Here is a 21,752-nt window from a genome sequence, read left to right on the forward strand (position 1 = left end):
TCATGAAAAGTGTCTCTTGTGTGAAAGATTCTTTTGCTTTTTGCAAGTTTATTAAAGGCATTACTGTGAATGATGATGTATGGTTGGTGTCGGCTGATGTCTCTTTATATACTGTAATTCCTAATGAGGTTAGTTTGGAAACTGTTGGAAGAGTGTTGCATATGTCTGGATGTTACGAGTATGATGAAATTAACTTGATTATTAGAATTTTGGATGTCATTTTGTCATACAATTTTTTTCTTTTGATAAAGTGATATAAAGGCAAACCAATGGAGTGGCAATGGGGGCAGCTATGGCCCCCAGTTATGCTAACGTTTTATAATGCATTGGGAAAAGGAATTCATATTTTATTCTGAATTTTACATGAATATTATTGTTTATAAAATGTTTATTGATAATTTGTTTTTTATTTGGAAGGGATATGAGGCAGATCTATATAGTTTTATGAATTATTTAAATTTAGTGTATGACTTTTTGAAATTTACTTTCAATTTTGATAGAGAGTCTATTAATTATTTAGACTTGAATGTATATAAAGTTAATAATAAAGTTAGAACTAAAATTTATAAGACACTGGTACAGAGCAACAGCTTTTTACATTACAGTAGTATGCATAATGTTAAATTAAAGCATAATATTGTGAATAGCCAATTTGATTGTGTCAGTAGATTGACAGTGGATGAGAAGTTTTTTAAGATTGAATGTGAAGTTGTGAAAAGTAGGTTTCACAACATAGGATATCCTGCTGATATGTTAAATAATGTTTTTAATAAGGTGATATTACAAAGAGAGAATGTTGAGTATAATAATGTGAGTGGTGGGGAGGGAAAGAAGGATTATGCATTAACTTGTATGTTGAATAACTCAGTGGATGAAGTAAGCAATAGATAAATAGTGAATAAAAATTGGAAGTTTTTGTCTAACTTTTGGGATATCTGGAAATTTATAGGCGAGATGCCTATTTTTGTTACAAAAAGAGGAAAAATCTCAAAGAGCAGTTTTATAAAAATATTGATAGTTCAGATGCAAATGCTTTAAAAGGGATGTTATTATGCATATATTATGGTGGGTCCCATGGTTAGAATTCCGGTCAGGAATTATGCACTGGATTTGAACAGTTATTTTGATTGCAAATCTAAATATGTAGTATACTAGCGTTGTGTGCTCTGTGTTCGGCTTTCTACACAGGAAGAACAAAAAGATGCTTGCATTCTAGGATTTATGAACATTTAAGGTCTGTAAATAGGAATGATAACACTGATGCTTTGGCTAAGCATATTTCTTCCTGCCATGCACAAGAGGATTCAGCTAATATATTTTCTTTCACAGTGATAGATCAAGTTAATAATTATGAATACAGGTGGGATGCTGAAGAGGATCTCGACTGGAAGGAATATTGCTGGCAGGTTAGACTGAATGCATGTGTTTTTCCTGGTATTAATGACAAAGAGAATTTTAAAATTGTACTGAAAAAGAAAGGGTTAAGGCATTGATGTAATGAATCATGTGATGTTTATTTATGTTATTTAAAGGTGTTTTTAGCAGTTAAGTAACTTGGTCTGATGAAGTTTATTTTAAACTAAAGCGCTAACCATTTACTTTTATTAAAGTTCATTTTGCAGTATTTTAGAACCGTTTTCTTTGGTTATTTACACAGCTGTACCAAGTTCAAAATGATCACCACTGCAGTAGTCTAAGCTATGTGGGTAGATTTCCATAGCTCATACATGCATAATAAAACAGGGAGGAGGCCAATACCTAAGACACTAGGAGCCCCTGGAGAATTGTTCCAGTAAAGCAAGTTCTGAACTTGAAATCCAATTTGTAATGCTTTGAAAAGTAAAGTTGCATAAGTCCTACTTAACTGTAACAGTAGATGTTTGAATTTCACACTACCTCAGTAGCATATTGGTTCTGTGCTTGTACAAAACCCATACAGGCAGCTCAGAATACCCTCTTCTAACTTTCTCTGTGACACGTTACTGACTAAGTAAGTTCCTCCCATCAGGGGAAGCTTAACCCCTATTCAGAAAGTAAGTTATTCAGGCTTTTACTGCCAAGTGGGAAGAACCAAGAAGGACTTAAAAGGAAGAATTGCCTGAAACCAACCAATCTGCAGCCAAAAAACACCAACACAAATAACCAAAGCCAACCAATAACACACGGATGGATGCAATCAAACTATATACAAAATAAGGGTGATGGTGGGAGTATGTTGCCACCGAGGCACTGTGAAATTTCAGCATGTCGCAGGTAAGTAGGACTTAAGCAAATGCACTATGTTCAACATTCACACTGCCTCAGTGGCATATGAATACATTGCCAAAGCTTACCCTGTTAGAGTATGCTCAACAAAATATTAAGGTTGAAAGTAATTCTGCTACAAATATGTATCATAAGTAAGGTATAAAATAAAGCTTGCTTAAATGAACAAATAGAGTTTAGCAATATGTGATTAGCATCCACACTAAATGACTGTGGCTTGAAAAATAAGGAATTTGCTTAATGGACATGTCTCCTACAGAATCAGCAAAAATGTATGCATTTCACACTGTCAGCAAAAAAGCTGACTTCTTACAGACTTACAAACTGGATGTATGCATTTCACATGGTCAGTAAAAGCAAAGATGTGAAAAACAGGATGTATGCATTCCCATGTGCTATAGTGCAGGGAATCAGGTTTTCAACAAAATGGAACTGTTCCAGTGGGTAATAGTAACTGTATTCAAACAATTGAAATGATAAACTTTCACAACCACATACCAGTACGTGGAGTATTTTTTCATGGTTTTCCTATTTTAATACCAATTAAAGGTCAGTTATTATTAAGTGACACAGCAGTGTTTCATTTTTCACAAAATGATAAAAATGAGTGTAAAATCAATATTACATGTTGGCGAAGTAAAACAGATAAAAACTTTACAGTTGTACATGATAAAACTCCTTACTATGGGGCAAGTAAATGGCAGTCTGGTAAATAGCAGTGTTGCTCTGTCAGATGGGTTATATTACATCTATGGCAAATATGCTTATAAAAGTTTACCAATGGGATGGCACCTGTTATATAGGGTTAGTGGTACCAGCAATGCATCATGTAAAACAATTACCAAGAGGAAGCATTAGAAATGCAAAAAAGAAAAGGGACATATTACCTGTGATTGAAAGTCCAGAAAATCCAGTAGACACCTTAGATACATCACATATCTATCATCAAAATCTTGATTATATTAAATTAAAATATATGGATTTAGGAGATGATGTAATCTCTGGAGCAGGTATTTTCCCTTGGTATAGGGCTGCAAAAGCTATCTGGGAGCTGAGAAAACTATCCAAACTAGTTGAGGTATTGGCAAATGCCACTTTCAATGCAGTCCTTGACATTACTGTCGAAATGACAGCTATACAAATTAGAAGTTATGTACTCACCATAACGTTCCATCTGAGTAGGTACTTCATTTGTCTGCAACCTGTGGGTCTCGGATCCGACCGGCAGCATTCCAAGCTTCAAGATCCGAGCTCCTAGCTCCTCCCCTCTACCCACAATCCCCTGTCACCACCACACTACCTCAGATCGGTTTTGCTGTATCACCTGAAAAAACCTGTAATAAACAGGTTCAGATATTCTCAAGAATCATAAAGATCCTAGAAACCCGATACAGGTAAGGGGGATGGCAGGGGGGATGGTTGCAGACAAATGAAGTACCTACTCAGATGGAATGTTATGGTGAGTACATAACTTCTAAATCTGAAGTAGTTACTTCATTTGTTCTGCAACCTGTGGGACAGAGTCCCCAGCTACCTAAACAAAGAAAACTGGGTGGTCTATGGGAGGATATTCCGAAGCACAGCGGAGCCAAAGGACACCCTGCTTCTAGATATCATGTCCAGCTTATAATGAGAAATAAACGTATGAGCAGAAGACCAAGTGGCTGCTGAACATATGTCGTCCAACGGCATCCTGGACCAGAAGGCTGCAGAAGTTGCGATGGACCTTGTGGATGTGCACGGATTTTGAATGGGGTTGTTTTGCCTGATGCCTTATAAGCCTGAGAAATATATTGACAAATCCAATTAGCCAGTGTCACTTTGGATACAGGTTTTCCCATGTATGAAGGAGCAAATGACACAAAGAGTTGATCAGCCTTACGAACATCTTTGGTCCTGTGCAGGTAAAAACGCAACTGTCTATGTACGTCTAGTTTATGCAACATGTATTCTCCCTTATTTTGAAAATTTTTGAAAAACACTGGCAGATTGATAGTCTGATTGATATTTGCCACAGATGCCACTTTTGGTAAGAAAGACGGGTTAGTCCTGAGAGACACTCTGTCATTGTGGAAAATAAGATAGGGAGGTTTCATGCACAAAGCTTGGAGCTCTGAAACCCTTTTAGCAGAAGTTATGGCCTCCAAGAATGCTGTTTTCCAGGACAGAAAATTAAGGGGTACAGAAGCTGCAGGTTCAAACGGAGGTTTCGTTAAGGCTTGCAGAACAAAGGTTAAGTCCCAAGGGGGAGTCACGGATTTCACTGGTGGCTTGAGAAGGAAAACACCATGCAAGAGTGTCTTACACAATTTTGTAGATGCTAGAGATCCTAATCCGTCTCCCACATGAAAATGGGATATTGCTGCCAACTGTACTTTTACCGTTGATGCACTGGCCCCTTGTTCAAAAATCATGGACAAAAAATCCAAGACTGTAGGAATCGGAACAGTAAAGGGGTTGAGACCTTGGCTGTTAGCCCAGATAGAAAATCGTTTCCACTTGCTATTATAGATTTTCCTGGTGGACGGTTTATGAGCCGCTACCAGAATAGTTTTCACTGGTGACGAGATACTGGGAGTCGTTGCCATTAGTGAAACTGGATCAACCAAGCTGCGAGCTTGACATTTACCAGGTTCGGTGTTGGGCACCCCGTTGGGTGTGATATCAGATCTGGAATGGGAACCAGGATTAAAGGGGAGGAGAGACTGTGAGACCGCAGGTATGGAAACCAGATTTGACGAGGCCAGAATGGGGCTATGAGGATAATTTTGCTCCCCAACCGTGCGGCTTTCTGAATGAACTTCGCCATGAGCGGAAGCGGTGGGTAAGCATAGAGTAGACCGGGAGGCCAAGCATGAATCAGAGCGTCTCTGGGGCTCTCCCCTTCTGGGGGAAGAATTGCGAAGAACTCGCTGCATTTTGTGTTTTGGGGGGTAGCAAAAAGATTGCAGCGAGGCCAACCCCACTTGTGGAAAATTTCCTTCGCAACTTTCGGATTGAGAGACCACTCGTAAGGATTGAGAATTACTCGACTCAATTTGTCCGCTAGAATGTTGGATCGTCCCGGAATGTGCGTTGCTATCAGAAAGTGGTTGGTGGATATCGCCCATTCCCAAACTGTCATGGCTTCTCGACAAAGAGGGTAGGATCTGGTTCCCCCTTGTTTGTTTATATACCAGACCACTGACATATTGTCCGTCTGTATTGCAATCGTTCCTAGAGGTAGAAGGTCTTGGAGAGCCTGCAACGCTAGAAGCACTGCCCTCATCTCCAGAACATTTATGTGCAAGGCGGTCTCCGACAAGGTCCATGTACCTTGGACGTTTCTGCCCAAACAATGCCCCCCCCACACCCTAGGCGAGAAGCATCCGTGGTTAACGTGACCTGGGTGGGGGGGGGGGGATCACAAAGGGTCTCCCTTGCCTGAGTTCTGGGGAGTGAAGCCACCAAAGGAGGGATTCCCTGCAAACTTTGCTCAGGGGGATAGGAGTGTTCAATGGGTGGAGTAACAGTGACCATTGAACTTGGAGTGTCCACTGTAATATACGCATCCTTAGGCGAGCATGGAGAGAGAGGCTGATAGCCGCTGCCATCGAGCCTAGTGCTCTCAGGACTAACTCCGCCGGCGGAGCTTTGGTGCGAAGAAGAGCCAAAACCCTGGAGTGAGAGGCTGGACAGCCTGTCCGAGTTCAAGAAGGCCCGAGACGATCGGGAATCTAGCCTGGATCCTATGAAATCTAATGCTTGCACAGGATGAAGAAAGGATTTCGGTATGTTGACTGAGATGCCCAAGCTGTCGGCAAGAGACAGCACATAGTCTCTCGCAGTACAAAGTTGATGCCTGTTGGTTGCTGTGAGGAGCCAGTCGTCTAGGTACGGAAAGACCCTTATGCCCTGAAGCCTCAGGTGGGCCGCAACCACTGCCATGACTTTGGTGAACACCCTGGGGGCTGAGGTGAGTCCGAACGGAAGGATCCTGAACTGGTAATGACTGGCCCCTAGCTGGAAGCGGAGGAACCTCCTGGACCGTCTGTCCTTTAGGATGTGGTAGTACGCGTCCTTGAGGTCTATAGAGCACATCCAGTCATTCTCCTGCATTAAGGGGAGAATAGATTGTAGAGTGACCATCCGGAATTTTTCTTTGGGGACAAACATGTTCAGGGCGGACAAGTCTAGAATGGGCCTGAGATCCCCCATCTTTTTTGGCACTAAAAAGAACCTTGAGTAGTAGCCCAATCCGGATTGGTCTGGGGGGACCTGCTGGATGTCTCTTTTTTCTAACAAATTTGAAATCTCTACGGTCACCGCCTCTCTTTGATTGGGTGGGACATCGGGGAGGCGACCACCTGAGGGAGGATGAAATAGGAAGGGAATTTTGTAGCCTCTGGGTATAATTCGGAGCACCCATCGATCGTTCATGATGGACTCCCACATTGACAGGTGCTTCATTAAACTCCCCCCGACTGCCTCCAGAGCTGGAGGGCGCGGAGACCGAAGCTGGATAGGATTGCTGAGACTTGCGGAACCACAGCTTCTTTTGCCCCCTCTGATTCCTTGAGAAGGAACGTTGGGGGCTCGAGAAGCGGACTCCGACGGCAGACAGCGTCTTCCCGTCCTTCTCGCTTTGGACTAGTGTATCGCGTACGGTCTTGCCAAAAAGCGAAGAGCCATCAAAGGATGCGTTCGCGAAGGGCGCCTTGAAAGGTTCCGCGAAATTACAAAGACGGAGCCAGGCATGACGTCTCAAGACAACACCTGCCCCGCTGGCCCTTGCGGCTCCCTCCCTAGCATAAGACAGTAGCCGCATGGACGTATTTGAAATGGACTTGAGAATGGCCATACGTGTCGAGAACACGGTTTTGCCCTCGACCGACATGGACTCAGGTGGAGCTGCAGTGTATTCCTTGATCAAATCCCGTTGCAGCCTGATGACATGCGCCATATAATTCAGCGCCCTCATGGAGAAGGTTGCTGAAGCAAAAGTCCGCTTCCCTATACGGTCCAGTGCCCGGGACTCCTTGTCCGGCGGGTGGACCGTGGAGCTCTCCTGGGAGAGTTCTCTCTTAGTGGCAGCAGCCACCAACATGGCATCAACTGGAGACCCTTTGGCCCAAGCCTGCCTGTCTGAAGGGGGGCTAAGGATTTTATCCGGTTGGCGTGGGATAGGCTCCACGGTGTTGGGATCCTGCCAAGCCCTGGTAGTCAGGAGATCTACCAGGGGATCTGCCGGTGGGGACACCCAGGAGGTAGATGGGCCCGCTTCAAACGCCTCCAGAAATACGGACTCATCCGAGGAAGGTTTTTGGGCAGACCACCCTCCCCCCTAATACGCAACATTTCCATGATGTCTCCAAAGGAGACATCCTCGGGGGGTGACCTTGGGGAACCTTCCCTTTCCTCTAAGTCCGTATCTGTGGTGACGGACTCGGGGGAGTCCATGTGCCTCCTTTTACACGTCCGTTTACGAGGCACCTCCTCTATGGGACTGTCAGAAGAGGGCTCGTCAACGGCCTCTTGTTCCTCCGAGGGAACCAACTGGAGGGTCTGAGCAGGCTGTCCTGATGGAAGGATGATGGAAGTTAGACCCGTATGCAATGGGGGAGCAGAGGGATCCAAAGCCCGAGTCGGGGACCTGGAAGACCTCGACAGTACTCTCTCCACTACCTTGAACGCTGAGGGAGAACTACTCTCTTCCGGCCCCGACAGCAGTCTCCTCGGCTCCGAGATAGGGATCGGGGTCGGAGCCGAAGCCATCGGATCCGAAAGGGAGGTGCTCTCCGACATAGGAGGCGCCGAAGATGCACCCGCTCCCACAGATCCGACGCCCGGCCCACGGCCCCGAGAGCTCGGATCCGAGATACTCGAGGGTATGGTCATCGTCGAGAAGGCTTGGGCCACCGGCGCCGATAAAACCCCGGCTCCGAAAGGGCCTGGATCCGAAGACTCCAAAACCCGGATCCAGGTTGAAGAAAGAAAAATCGGGGCAAATATTGAAGCTGCACTCCCCCCCCTGTGGAGGGGGGGGGGGCAGGAGCACCCCCATCTGCATTTGGGTCTGCAAAAACCGACGCATCATCCTATCCATATCGGCGTCGGAGAGAGACCTAGTAGATCTAGAGGAGGTCGTAGAGGCAGGCCTGGAGGGCCGCCTCGACGACCTCAAGGGTGATAGGAGCTCCTCCTCCAGCTCCGGTGAGAATGAAGGAGATCGGAGCCAAGAAAGAGAAGGTCCGGACACCCTCGGAGGCGATTTAACAATTTTTGAAGGCGGAGCCGAGGGATGAGGCTCGGCTCGCCTCTTGTGTCTGTGCTTCTCCCTGTGCTTTTCCCTAGAAGGAGAAGACTGAACTTCCTTTGTACTCAAGGCAGTAGTGGGAGGTTGAGTCCCAGCCTGAGTCGAGGGAATCAGGGGTGCCGAAGCTACCTGGGCAGCCTGCACCTTGGAGGGAGAGGAGGAAGAGGTCTCCTTCGGGGGAAGCAATCCTGCCAGAATAAGCCTGTTCCTCCTGTCCCTCACAGCCTGGGGGTTGAAGGCTGCGCAAACCTGGCAGTCAGAAGACAAATGGACAACCCCCAGGCATATAACGCACTGAGTGTGGCCATCAGCTGGGGAAAGCTTATGGCCACACCCAGTGCACTTTGAAAAAATAGCTTTATGGCCTTCGGCCATTTTGCTAACACACACACTCACACGCCCAAACACCTAGGGGAAGGTTTAACTGAATAAAAACGCAATCCCGAAAACAAAAAAGGGCAGGGAAACACTCTAAATATTCTTCTTTTTAACTTATTAAACTTTTAAGAAAAAATCTCTTGAAAGAAATTATTCACTTCCCTGTCTAAGCTCAGGAGCTCTTCTCAAGACGGTTGTATTCAAGCCGTGGCAAAAACGATCTGAGGTAGTGTGGTGGTGACAGGGGATTGTGGGTAGAGGGGAGGAGCTAGGAGCTCGGATCTTGAAGCTTGGAAAGCTGCCGGTCGGATCCGAGGTCGGATCAGAGACCCACAGGTTGCAAAACAAATGAAGTAACTACTTCAGATCTATGGTTTTACAAAATCGAATGGCATTAGATTACATAGTAGCATCCCAAGGGGGTACATGTGCTTTAATAGGAGAACAATTTACATTTATTCCAGACAAAACAGAATCTGTAAAAGCACATTTAGAAGTGACTGCACAAGTGTCTCAACATACTAGAAAAAACTGGAATGATGATTGGAGTGAATGGTTTAGTAATCTATTTACAGGATGGACAGGAAAGATCATTATATTTTTAATTTCTTTTGTTGTTATTGTAGTGCTTGGTTGCATATTATTTACATGTATTAAAGTCTGCTTAACAAGAGCTAGTCAAGTTACTGTTGTTAATTGTCATAATGAAAAAGTATTATCAAATAATGCTGATTTTGTATACCTGGTTTAAAATAAAACAAAAGAGGGAATTGTTAGAATATGCTCAACAAATATTAAGGTTGAAAGTAATTCTGCTACAAATATGTAACATTAATAAGGTATAAAATAAAGCTTGCTTAAATGCAGAAACAGAGTTTAGCAATATGTGATTAACATCCATACTAAATGATTGTGGCTTGAAAAATAAGGAATTTGCTTAATGGACATGTCTCCTACAGAATCAGCAAAAATGTATGCATTTCACACTGTCAGCAGAAAAGCTGACTTCTTACAGACTTAAAACAGGATGTATGCATTTCACATAGTCAGTAAAAGCAAAGATGTGAAAAACAGGAGGATGTATGCATTTCACATTGTCAATAAAAAGCAATGATGTGAAAAACAGGATGTATGCAGCTTCTTTAAAGAATGGACAACAGGAGATGTTTCTATCATATGACACTGTTAACTAAGGAAGTTTGAATGATCAAGTCAGCATTTGTCCACAATATCAGCATTACAGGATGCAAACATGTTTTTTCTGCAAACACCAGCAAACAGATGTTCTCATACAAAGTCCAAAATAGAGTACCATGGAGAAAAACAGGATGTAAAACTACTACAAAGAGACTACAGCTGATAACATTGTTAGAGCTATTTTTTGTATTGTATCTCTCATATCATCCATGCTGTTTGAGAAGTAGAACAGTACCTAAAGCTGCAACAGTAGTTTGTGTGATTTGTTATAAAAAGTTTTTTATTGGTTAGTGTTTTTAAAGTGACAGAGTTTTAGGTGCTGCATCAGTGTACACTCTAAGTTTCTGTGGGCAACAGACTATGAATGCAATTATAACTAAGCAGAACCCAGCCAGCAAGACTGAGTGTCTTAAGAAGACTTCGGATCCATCACAGTAACCAGCACCTTATAATTAATTGTTCATACCCTACCTGGGAGGAGGAAGGATAAGGATCAAGGATTCCATGAAGAATGTTCCTTGCAAAGCCTGCACTGGATCTTGAGAAAGAGTCCAGTTTGTAGTTTTTGTAAAGGTATGGACAGAGGACCAGGTAGATGACTCTAAAATGCTTCTACAGTACACTTCTTTCCAATATGCCACCAAAGAGGATAAGGTTTTGGTGAATGTGCCTTAACCTTGCCTGGAACAGAGTTAAGATGGTGGGAGTAACAAAAAACAATAGCAAAGGAATCAACAAACAAAGATTTTCTTAGAGGCAGGATGACCCTTTATAGTTCTAGGATAAGAAATAAACAGCTGTTAAGCATTCTTGATGGGCTTAGCTGTGTCAAGGTAGAACCTGAGCTGCCTGTGAACAAACAAGGTATACAGAATCTTCTCTTACTTTTTATTTTTAGGTTCCTGAAAGAAAACTGGGACACTCATGACTTGTGTCAGGTTAAATTCAAAATTCTTGTGTAAAATCTGTAAAATCAAATACGGCTGGACCACCATGAGAGCTTACAGCTCAGCGACTTGTCTTGCAGATGTTAGAGAAATAAGAAAACAGTCTTCCAAGTGATGAACCTCACATTGGCCTGAAGGCAGATTCAAAAGGAGATAAAGTCATTTTTTCAAGAACAAAGCTGACATCCCAAGGAGGAGAAATTTGCTTTCAGGGGGAGGGGTGGTTCAAGTTTAACACTCCTTTAATAAACTGCTTGACCACAAAAAGATATGAAAGATGGGGATCTGTGGACAAACAAGCTGAGATGGCCACAAGATGCACCTTGTTTGAGGGACAAGATAAGTCATTGTTGAGTTGCTCATACAAATATTTTACAACTAGAGGGGTGAACACCATACCGGGCCCTCTGATATTGGTTAGGCACCACCTAAACGACCTCTTCCACTTGTAAAACATACGGTTTTCTAGTTAAACATTTTCTTGCCTCCTTCAATACCTGCTGCACACCCTCATGGAACAAGCGTCCAAAAGGTATCGAGATAGAATCATTCAGGATGTCAGTAGCAATTGCTCTAAGATGGGGTGCACCAGTTGCCCCTGACACTGTGTGAGCAAATTCAGAGAGTGAGGAAGCTTGTATTAATTGTCCTTGTCCAAGTCCATTAAAAGGGAGAACCAAATTTGCCTGGGCCAGTTTGTAGTGCTTTGTAAAGGTATGAACAGAGGACCAAGTTGCTTCCTGTAGAATGCTTCTAGAGTCCACTCCTTTCCAATATGCCACCGAAAAAAATAAGGCTCTTGTGCAATGTGATTTAACCCTGCCTGGAATAGATTTACCATGGTGGGAGTAACAAAAACAATAGCAGAGGAACTAACAACCAATTGCTTGCTTAGATTGTTTGTTTACCTTTAAATAAAATAAAACAGCATAAATAATTATTTACTTACAGAATCCCCATGTCAGAAAGGAATACAATCTCCAAAGAAAATGGAAATAAAGTAATTTGCAATAAAATCACAGCTTAATAATAAAAATAGCTACAGCAGTGTTAAATCAAAAGTACATATCATAAAAATGAAGAAAAATGCAACATTTTCTGTCACAACTTCAAGATGAAGCAGATAAACAACAGGCATGCACAAAGCAGTCCCTGGTGTTCAAATGACACCACAAAATTTTGTTTTTCCAGTATAGGTCATAAAACACTTCCCAGCAGTACAAAGAATACAAACAACACAGTAGTAAGTTAGAATTCCTGGAGGAATTAACAGTAGTAATAAATAGCAAGACGATTAAAATAGAAAATTAACACACACACACACATAATTATATATATATATATATATATATATATATATATATATATATATATATATATATATATATATATATATATTACTAAATAACATATTAACAATATATAAAAGTATATAATAATAAAGAGAAAAGTATGTTCCCAAAGGAATCTTATCCGAACCTGGAAGCTATAATCTACCAATGCTGGCTGCTGAGGAGATTCAACTGTTTGAGTTCTACAGCTGGCACTAGAAGACTTGGTTCCTTACTTTCTCTGACAGAGGCCTGGCTTCCCCTGTTGGAGTCAGAGGAGAGCATTCTGAGCTCTGGAAAGCTGCTACACACCTCTTAACTGTACAGCTTTTCGCAGAATGTCCAGATTTTTACCTCATATTTTTGTTCTGTTCCTCATAAAATTTGTGATTTTCTGGATTTTTGTGGCACATCATTGAGGGATGAATTCACTAAATAATGACAGGCAGTTGAGTTTCAGACTTCATATCCTTCAGAAAATACACGGTAACACAAGACCTTTTATTCTAGCAACATTCTAAGTTTGTAAAAGCAATATTTAAAATGTGTTCCTAATGATGATCATCATTCAGTCCTGCACAATTCAGTTCTGCCTGCACTTGACTAGTAATGCATTCAACAACCTCTGCACTCGATACACACACACACACACACACACACACACACACACACACACACACACACACACACACACACACACACACACACACAAACTTTCTTTCTTTAAAGATTGCTTTACAGTTTTTTCATCAGATCACAGTTTAAACAAAGGATGTTATATCTGTGACAAACTAGTTAAAAGTGGTTAATCTGTAAGGGGGACAATAACCACGGGAAGGGATATGTATGCCCCAACCCCAGAACCCTCCATGCATTTACCGTCAGATTTTATTACACATAATTTCTGCAACGAATCATAGCATGGGCTCTCTCCAGGACACAAACTGACTCCTGTGAGGGAAGGGCAGTTTACTGACTAAGGCAGATGGCATACTGATCTGAAAAACTATGGTCTTTTACAGAAAGATAGCATTTTATTTTATCTGACTGAAGTAAAAAAATAGCTAACCTGTCAAAAACAACTTATTCTTTGGAAGCACTTTTCACCATAAAAGGAAACAGATCTATATTATATGATCAAAAATGAACACGTTTTCACTGACACATAGCAAAAACATTAATCACTGAACGGTCAGTTCAGTCAATTTTTTTCCCAGGGGAAAAAATCGCTTGGCCAAAGAAAAACAAAACAAACTTTCAAAGCCTGCAAAGTGGGGGCTTCGCCCCCTTTCACCCCCCTAACTAAACATACCAACTCCGAGATAGCACTACAGTGGGGAAAAGGGCAAATCCCTGACGACGGCCAAGCAGTTTTTTCACCTGGGAAAAAAATCATCTGAAGTAGCCATTCAGAGAATAGCGTGTTCGCTGTTTATGTGTCGATGATCACATAATATAGACCCAAAGGAAATGCAAACGTCTAATCAGACAGGTCTACTACTTTTCACATATTTTAGACATGGAATTTTTCAGCTGTTCAAACAGATTCTTCTCTTTCTGACACTGTTTTGGAAAGCACTAGACTTTCTTGTAGAAAAATGAAAATGTCAGTAAGAAAAAAACAGATCACTTTTTTACCTGAGAATGCTGTACTCTACATTTTACTTAATTTTAAAATTACTGTCCTGTAATATGTTTAGGAACTTATATATGTAGATATGTGTGTGTGTGTGTTTATACAGGTTGGCAGTGAAGAAGTAAACCCTTGGAAAAAAAAGAGCAGTGGTTAAAGCAGTTATCAGTCTAAGAGACACAATCAATATATTTCAATTTAATTTGTTTCAGTGGTCTACTACACTTCCGCTATGAACTGTCAAGCTCCAACTTGATGAGGAGTCAACTCACTGAAATCAACTCATTGGAATCTCAACTGAAAAAAAAAAAAATTGATTTTGAAGGGGAGGAACAGCCCCTTGTATACCCAGTGTGAGGGGCATGCCTGTCATACCCTGAACTTACATACACCAAGTCCACAGTTGTACAAACATGAAAGAAGGGGGAAATCCCTAAAACAAAGGAATCATTACTCTCACATACTTAGAAATTACACCTGCAATGATTTTCTATGGAAAATGCCTGTTTGGGGGTTCCATATCCGGGAGCTGGCAAGTTAAGTCCTCATCCAGCAGGAACCCAATGAGGTATAGGGAAGCAATTTTCTACACTTGTTGTACACTTCAGCTTTGTTTCTTTTCAGGCACAGCTAGGGAAGACTTTTGAAATGGTACACCTTACTGGGAAGGTCATCTACTTTTTAAAGCCAGTTGGACAAAGCTGGTTCAATGAGCTAATTTAACAGACTCTTGAAGAGCTTCCCTCCTTGGCTTTGGAATGTTTTGATGTCACAAATCTTTGCTGTACACAGCCCCATAACATTTGGACAGTATCACAGCATCACATTAAGCAGTCACTAAACTGCTTCCATGATGGAGTTCAATATCAGTGCATGTCAACACTTGCTAGAAATCTCTGACCATGAATTAGGCACTAGTATGGAAAGGCATCTTAATATCACTTGTAGGGTTGCAAAATGTAACAAAAATAGTTCCTCTTAATAACTCATAAGAACTCAAAACAGACAACAACCATATGTAACACCAAAGTTCCAGGTAAACTAAATGACTGTGAAGTCCCCCAGAAGTCTGACATCTGTTGAAACTGGTGGGCAAGGACATACTGCCTCAAAACCATTTTTAAGAAGTGTGTTAAAAATTAAAACGGGGTGGCACAGTGGTTAGCACTGCTGCTTCACAGTGCTTGGTTTTCCAGTTAGGTTCTCAGCTGGGATCCCTTCTGTGCACAGTCTGCATAACCTCCTTGTTTTTTTTTTTTTTTTTTTTTGCCAGATGTAACAGTTTACTGTCATATCCCAAATATGTGTGTAAGCGAGCAGAAATTCCTCCAAACTGCAAACAGGTGTGTGTGTTGTGATAGTATGTATGAGTATCCTGTGATAGGTTTGCAAGCCATTCACAGCACTGGTTCCACTGCTTTGCTGCAAGGGAATGCCATGAGTTATAGGTGGGTATTTTTGGAATGAATGAATAGGAAGCGACTAGGTTACATTAATTCCCATGATGGATGTAGGAAGTCTAAGGACATTTTGTGCAATGTGTTTGTAATAAAATATATCTGTTTCCACTGCTGTGATTTAACTACTTCTTTCAAAAGAAAAACATACGCACACACATAAAAGGACTTATGTGCTCTACTTACTCTGTAGCTGTGAAGCTGGAGGTAGCTTTGATGATCATGTAGCAAAGTGTTAAGGCACTGAGGAGACCAAAACTTGCGATAATAAACCATTCTTCTGTTGACAAATGAAAGGTAGAAGTCAGCTCCTTTGTGCATTATTTCAAGATTTCAGTCAAAATGTCTGTGTTAAAGACAGTAGTACACTATGCCATGATCAAAGCTAAAAGGATAGACTTACATCAAGGAGTAAAGCAGAGGAGATGGTACTGTAGCCAGTGTCAGAAGAAATTTATGCAGTTGGTGCAAGAGGGAGATAACGTGAAGAAAATGTTACAAGACAGTCTACTCCCAGCAGAGGCCAAGTATCAGTGCTTAAGGAAGAAAACTGCACAGTACAGAGTAGGAGATGAAAAGGACAAGGCAAAGTAACACAACACTGAACAAAAATAATAAACCAAGGTAAATGCTATATTTTATACATCATACTAAATTTTCAGTGCTAAACAAACTGTATAATACTTAAAAATCAGTGATAAAACCATCATCATCATCGTCATCATCATCCCATTTTTGTTGAGAACACTGACAGTCTAGTATAAAAAGGTCACAACCTACAGTATGCGTTAAACTGCTTTTCTTTACAAAGACTGCACTTAATGAGTCTGATGGCGCAAAATTAATTGTTGTTTCTCCTCCAGGCCTTACTACATCATCAAAACATACAGCATATTAAGAAATGAGAAGGATACCATCTCACAGAACTGGCAAGAAGCTGCAGCAACTAGTGCAAGTGCAAAACAGAATACCATTTATCAAGGACTATATAACCAATAGAACAGACAAGCTTTTGACTTGACATGTAACTTGAAGAAAGAAACCAAGAAAGGTCTAAAATCTGTACATCATTTCTACAACTCTGCAAATGCACTTTTATAGCTTATTTTATCATTTCTCAGTGACATGACCATATGTTCTGATACTCCATTAAATAATTCCATGGTGTTCTTCCATTTCTTCCAGCAATGAGGCCAGAGTGCGAAAGTACACTGTTAATCATTAAATGAAGTAGGAAATCTGTCCCAATATTTATGCGCCAGAACAAAGACTGCCATAATACAAACAGATGCCCTCCATTAAATAGTTCAAAAGTCACACGTTTTTTTTTAACTCCACCATCCAACTGACATCCAATGCTATATTAATTCAGCAACACCTGACATTTAGGAGGCACAACATTAGTCTATTCTGAAATAATTTCTGCTGGTTTTGGTCTTTACATTGACCATTTAATAAGTAAAACCACATATCCCAAAATTTTATAGACAAGACTAAGAAATTACTGTAAATTACATACTTATTATGCACTGTTAAAAGTGAGACAGGTAAGGGAAAGCTTATAGCAGTGGTGGAAGCTGCAACAAACAACAGAACAGTGGGTACTTGATGACTCTGGTAAAGACTTCCACCACGGAGCTACAGAATCTGAAGTTGATTTCCAGTTATTGTTTATGTGATGTTTGCATGTTTTCCTCATGTCTGTGTGGATTTTTTCTATATACTTGTACTCACAGGCATACACGGAAGGAGAGAGTGAGAATTTACTATTGATCCTTATGTTCTCTGAGTAGCAGAAATGGAAGACACTGCAATAAAATTACTTGTATTTCACTAACTTTGCTAAGAAATTACATTAAATGCTACAAAGGCATGATTTTTTATACAGTTCTTTTCACACTCTCAACTAAATGATAAGTAATATACTCATAGAAAGTGAAGTCCCATTGGATGTTTAAGTTATTGAACAATAAGGTACAGTAAAGAAACTGAATAAAAGACAACTTATTTCATGCACTAACTGTGCAGTACTAGGGAGAATTCAGAGGTAAACACAAAATGTGTAATAAGTTGTGAAACAGGTTATTATTACCACTCAGTAATATTTCAGTAAATAACTGATGCAGTTAGTCATTATTTATTAAACAGAAAACTGATATGTGTATTACATGTATTACATAAATTTTACTTTAAAGTGGAATTTTATTTTTGCAGCAAAAATAAATAAATAAATAATCAGCCTTGATTTGGATCACTGCACTACTTGAGACTTAAAACACTACCACTTGCTAAGATTTAAATACTTAAGCTGTATTTTGATGTGAACATAGGAAAAGCAATGCAGGATTATACTCTGTGTCAGATAATTAAAGACAGAGCAGTCATTCTTCACAGTCAGGTCACTACTACAGTTATCCATGTCAGGAGCTATAACAGTCCACAGCCTTGAGAAGCATCCTATACAGGGACAAGAACCATGATCATACTGTGCATTACTGCAATGTATTAAATGTCTGATCCTCCTCCCAAAAGTAACCCCCACAATGAAATTATTTATTTATTTTTTCATAGTAAATGCATGATTCAGAAAATGCACCCTTTTAAAACACATTCCGGGTAGATGCCTGTCAAACAATGTAGAAAGAAATACTTGATCAGTTTAAATAATTCCATAAAGTTAAACAATCCATAATTTTCCTGTTAACTGGCATCTAAGTGGCTGTTTAAGCTAACAAGTGTGAACATCAGCAATTATGTAGAGGTTTGTCAGATAAGGAAAATATAAATAACAAAATAAGCAGTCTGGTGTTGCATACTCCCACAAATGACCACGGAAATTCACTAATACTGCATACACCTGCAAGAAGCACTGACTTACTTGTAACAGCAATATTTATCTCTCCAGGCCTCGGGGAGAACTCTGTGTCCTGATGAATCTGTAATGTTCCAGACTGGTGCAGTGGTTCTACACTTAGTGAGTCATCACTAAGCACCTCACCTGTCTCAGATAGCCGATTGACAGCTTGACCTCTGGCGAGCCTCTCCACATCAAAGGCAGCATGGTCTAAACATGGTGGATTAGCCTGTCAAAAATTAGGGATAAAACAACTTCAGACATTCTACAGTGTAATGGTCTTTTGCTTTAATGCAAGCACCATAAGAAATATTAAGGAGCTGTCAAGCTCAGCATTTGAAGATAATTTCTATTTTTATATTTTTAACAGCTTATCAAATTCTTCTCTTCTTGCTTTTGCGGGTTTAGTTTCCATAACTAACATATTTTAAGGACTGTATATAACAAGTTATCAAAACTCACCAAAGCCATCTGTTGTCATACCTACCTTCAGGAATTCACGAATCAAAAGCAACACGGCAGAAAGCACTAGAGATTACTGTGTGTTGAGTGTATACTTAAAGGAATAACGAGCAGTTAACACTAAGGTGTGCCACAGCCGTAGACAAAATCATACTTTGGATAACTTGCACCAGTCTCAGCATGTCAACATCATTCTTATTAGCCACTAGCCAGCTGCTAGTAGCAACTGACTTGTATTTTAAGGCATGACAACATGGTAATAGAAACCTCCTGCAATTGCTGCTGTAATTGCTGCTATTTTTACAATGAAGTTCCTTTCACTAACAAACCACAGACTGACACAGTATTCAAATCATAGCATCACTTAATACAACCAGAGTTTTAAAAAGCATTATCCATGTTCTGCTAACAGCATAAATTAATGTACCATTCATATAAGAAAACTGATTTACAAGAACTACATGTCTGATGCGAAGTATGGTTACAAAAATGTTACTTTATTCTTGTTTAAATTCAGCACTGAAGCATTCCATTTAAAGACAGATTTTCAGTTAGCAGTATGTACAGTCATCTCTGGCTTTCAAGACACCTGACCGCCAGTTTCCCATGTGTGAAATTTTGGCACCTACAGTATGCGTGTTTATGTTTGAAATCCGTCTTTGAAACCGGTTAGTAAATGATTTCCTTTAATGCTAAAAGGTAGTCTGCTTCAAAGTCTGTTCAACTGCTGTGTAACATCTCGTGCCAATGATGATGACTATTAAAAGATGACCTATCCTACCTAGTGTTTGCACAACACAGTGTGTGTCCCAGGTACAGATTTTCAAAAAGGATCAGGTCATGCATTACCTTGACAGAGATCACCCTTCAGTAAAAGAAATGCCACTGAAAAAGGTGAGAGTTCCTTTAGCCTATGTCTTCTCAAACAAAAAGGCCTTCCCGAGGAGATTTGGACCTATTTCAAGGAAGGATTAAGCAAATCTGACAAAGTTGTGTACATTAAACATCACCTATCCAGTACTTTTTTATGCAGAATCAGGCTAAATGCAAAAGGGTAACAGTAAAATAATATGAGTATTTTGCTGCAGACTCTTGAATCATGGATTAGCCTGGGACTTGCTGCTCTCCCGCTCGGTCATAGGAATTAGGATAGCCCCCCTGCCAGACGGACAACGCGTATAACCCTGCCATTGTCGTTGACTCCTTGGACTCCCAGTGCGAATGCACACACCTGCCTTCTCTAACCCCCAAAGAACCTGACTTAAAAATCTCCTAAAGAGACTCAGGGTAAAGAAAATTTACCTAATTTCAGTACTAGTATTTGTTACATATTTTGCTGTAGGCATTAGGCAGCAACTGGATATTATCACCAGCCTAAAAGCCCTACTACTAAACCCAGGAAGGTCTACGGAAACTAACATTGTAAAGATATTAAAAAATTAAACATACCGACATCAGTTACCTTTAGGACCCAGGAACACCCTTGTGGTGTCAGACCTGACGTCGAAAAGGTTATAATACACCCCTGTGGCTTTTCCGCCATTACTCTTGAATCATGGATTAGCCTGGGACTTGCTGCTCTCCGCCGGTCATAGGAATTAGGGTATGTAAGAACTAGCATTTAGCTACTGTGATGACTAGGAAGCTGTTATTTTTACTTTGCATTATTTACTTCATTTAGCTGTGATAATACAGACTCTCTCACACTTCATGCGTTGAAAACCTGTTCACCTGAAAACGCACGTGTAATTTAAATCAACTAGTACACTGTTATTATTCTGCCATCTATCTGAAGACCTGTGAAACACTAGTCATGTTTAATCTATAAAGTAAGTGTATAACTGCTGAAGTGCACGCTGAACTGAAACGCAAGTGTAATTTAAAACATCTAGTGCATTGTTATTACGCTGCTATCCTTCTGAAGAACTGTTAAAATCTAGTCCTGTTTACTTTTTAAAGTAAGTGTACAATTGCTGAAGTGCACGCTCAACTGACGAGCGAGATGCCTCGTGGTGTAGTGTAGTTAAGCCTTAGGGCTTGTTTGCTTACTTAAACAGCGCTATCACAATATTGCCAACCAAACAACTGGGAAAGCTTAGCGAATGTATTTTAATTGTACTACAAGTCGTATGTAAAGAGCCAAAGCAGGTTTAAGCTTATTTTCACTTTCACAGTGAACTTTCACTTTGACGAGCGAGATGCCTCCTGGTGTAGTGTAGTTAAGCCTTAGGGCTTGTTTGCTTACTTAGACAGCGCTATCCCAATATTGCCAACCAAACAACTGGGAAAGCTTAGCGAATGTATTTTAATTGTACTACAAGTCGTATGTAAAGAGCCAAAGCAGGTTTAAGCTTATTTTCACTTTCACAGTCTACACCTTCAGATACGGAGGTATCTGCTTTAGGCGCGCATACAGATGAGCTGTATGCCTCGTAGCCTGCTCTCCATCACCCTAAGAATTGAGCAGTATAAACCATTTAATGAGGCCTAACTGTGCCATTGATTTGATAGATCGAGTACTGTTCTGTCCTTGTTACCTACAGCAACTCCTTAGTTTGGGACATACTTGAGCGCTATTTTGTGATTTATCTCATGTCTGCCTCAGTAAAGTAATAGTTGGAATAACCTACCTCAGCTCATCTAACAGATACTACATAAGTGTATACTGCAATACTGTACTGTTTTAATTGTATTGAAGTTAACTATACTGTCTCCTACTTTATGCACAGTTCTACATACAATATTAAGACTGCTCTATGACTACTGAACCTAGCAAACTATATAAGGGATATACTGCTGTTTGTTGCTAAACCCTCTATCTCTCTCCTCTATTCTACCTATAGATAGCCCCCCTGCCAGACGGACAATGCGTATAACCCTGCCATTGTCGTTGACTCTTTGGACTCCCAGTGCGAATGCACACACCTGCCTTC

General features: G+C 40.7%; 1 protein-coding gene across 3 annotated transcripts in view; it reads right to left on the minus strand.

Annotated features, from left to right (window-relative positions):
- The window catches only part of RNF130 (ring finger protein 130), a 2,389,441-nt gene that overhangs the window by 353,271 nt on the left and 2,014,418 nt on the right, over positions 1-21,752 (minus strand). The window contains exons 7-9 of one of the 3 annotated variants that reach the window (XM_044069594.1): positions 18,382-18,586; positions 15,907-15,934; positions 15,690-15,783 (exon numbers count right to left, since the gene is read on the minus strand). In XM_044069594.1, the coding sequence (XP_043925529.1) occupies positions 15,690-15,783; positions 15,907-15,934; positions 18,382-18,586 (327 nt within the window). The remainder of the gene's footprint in view (positions 1-15,689; positions 15,784-15,906; positions 15,935-18,381; positions 18,587-21,752) is intronic. The other 2 variants (XM_044069595.1, XM_044069596.1) reach the window with 2 other exon arrangements.

This window comes from Protopterus annectens, chromosome 4.part0, assembly GCF_019279795.1.
Source record: "Protopterus annectens isolate FY-2018-M chromosome 4.part0, PAN1.0, whole genome shotgun sequence".
NCBI lineage: Eukaryota > Metazoa > Chordata > Ceratodontiformes > Protopteridae > Protopterus > Protopterus annectens.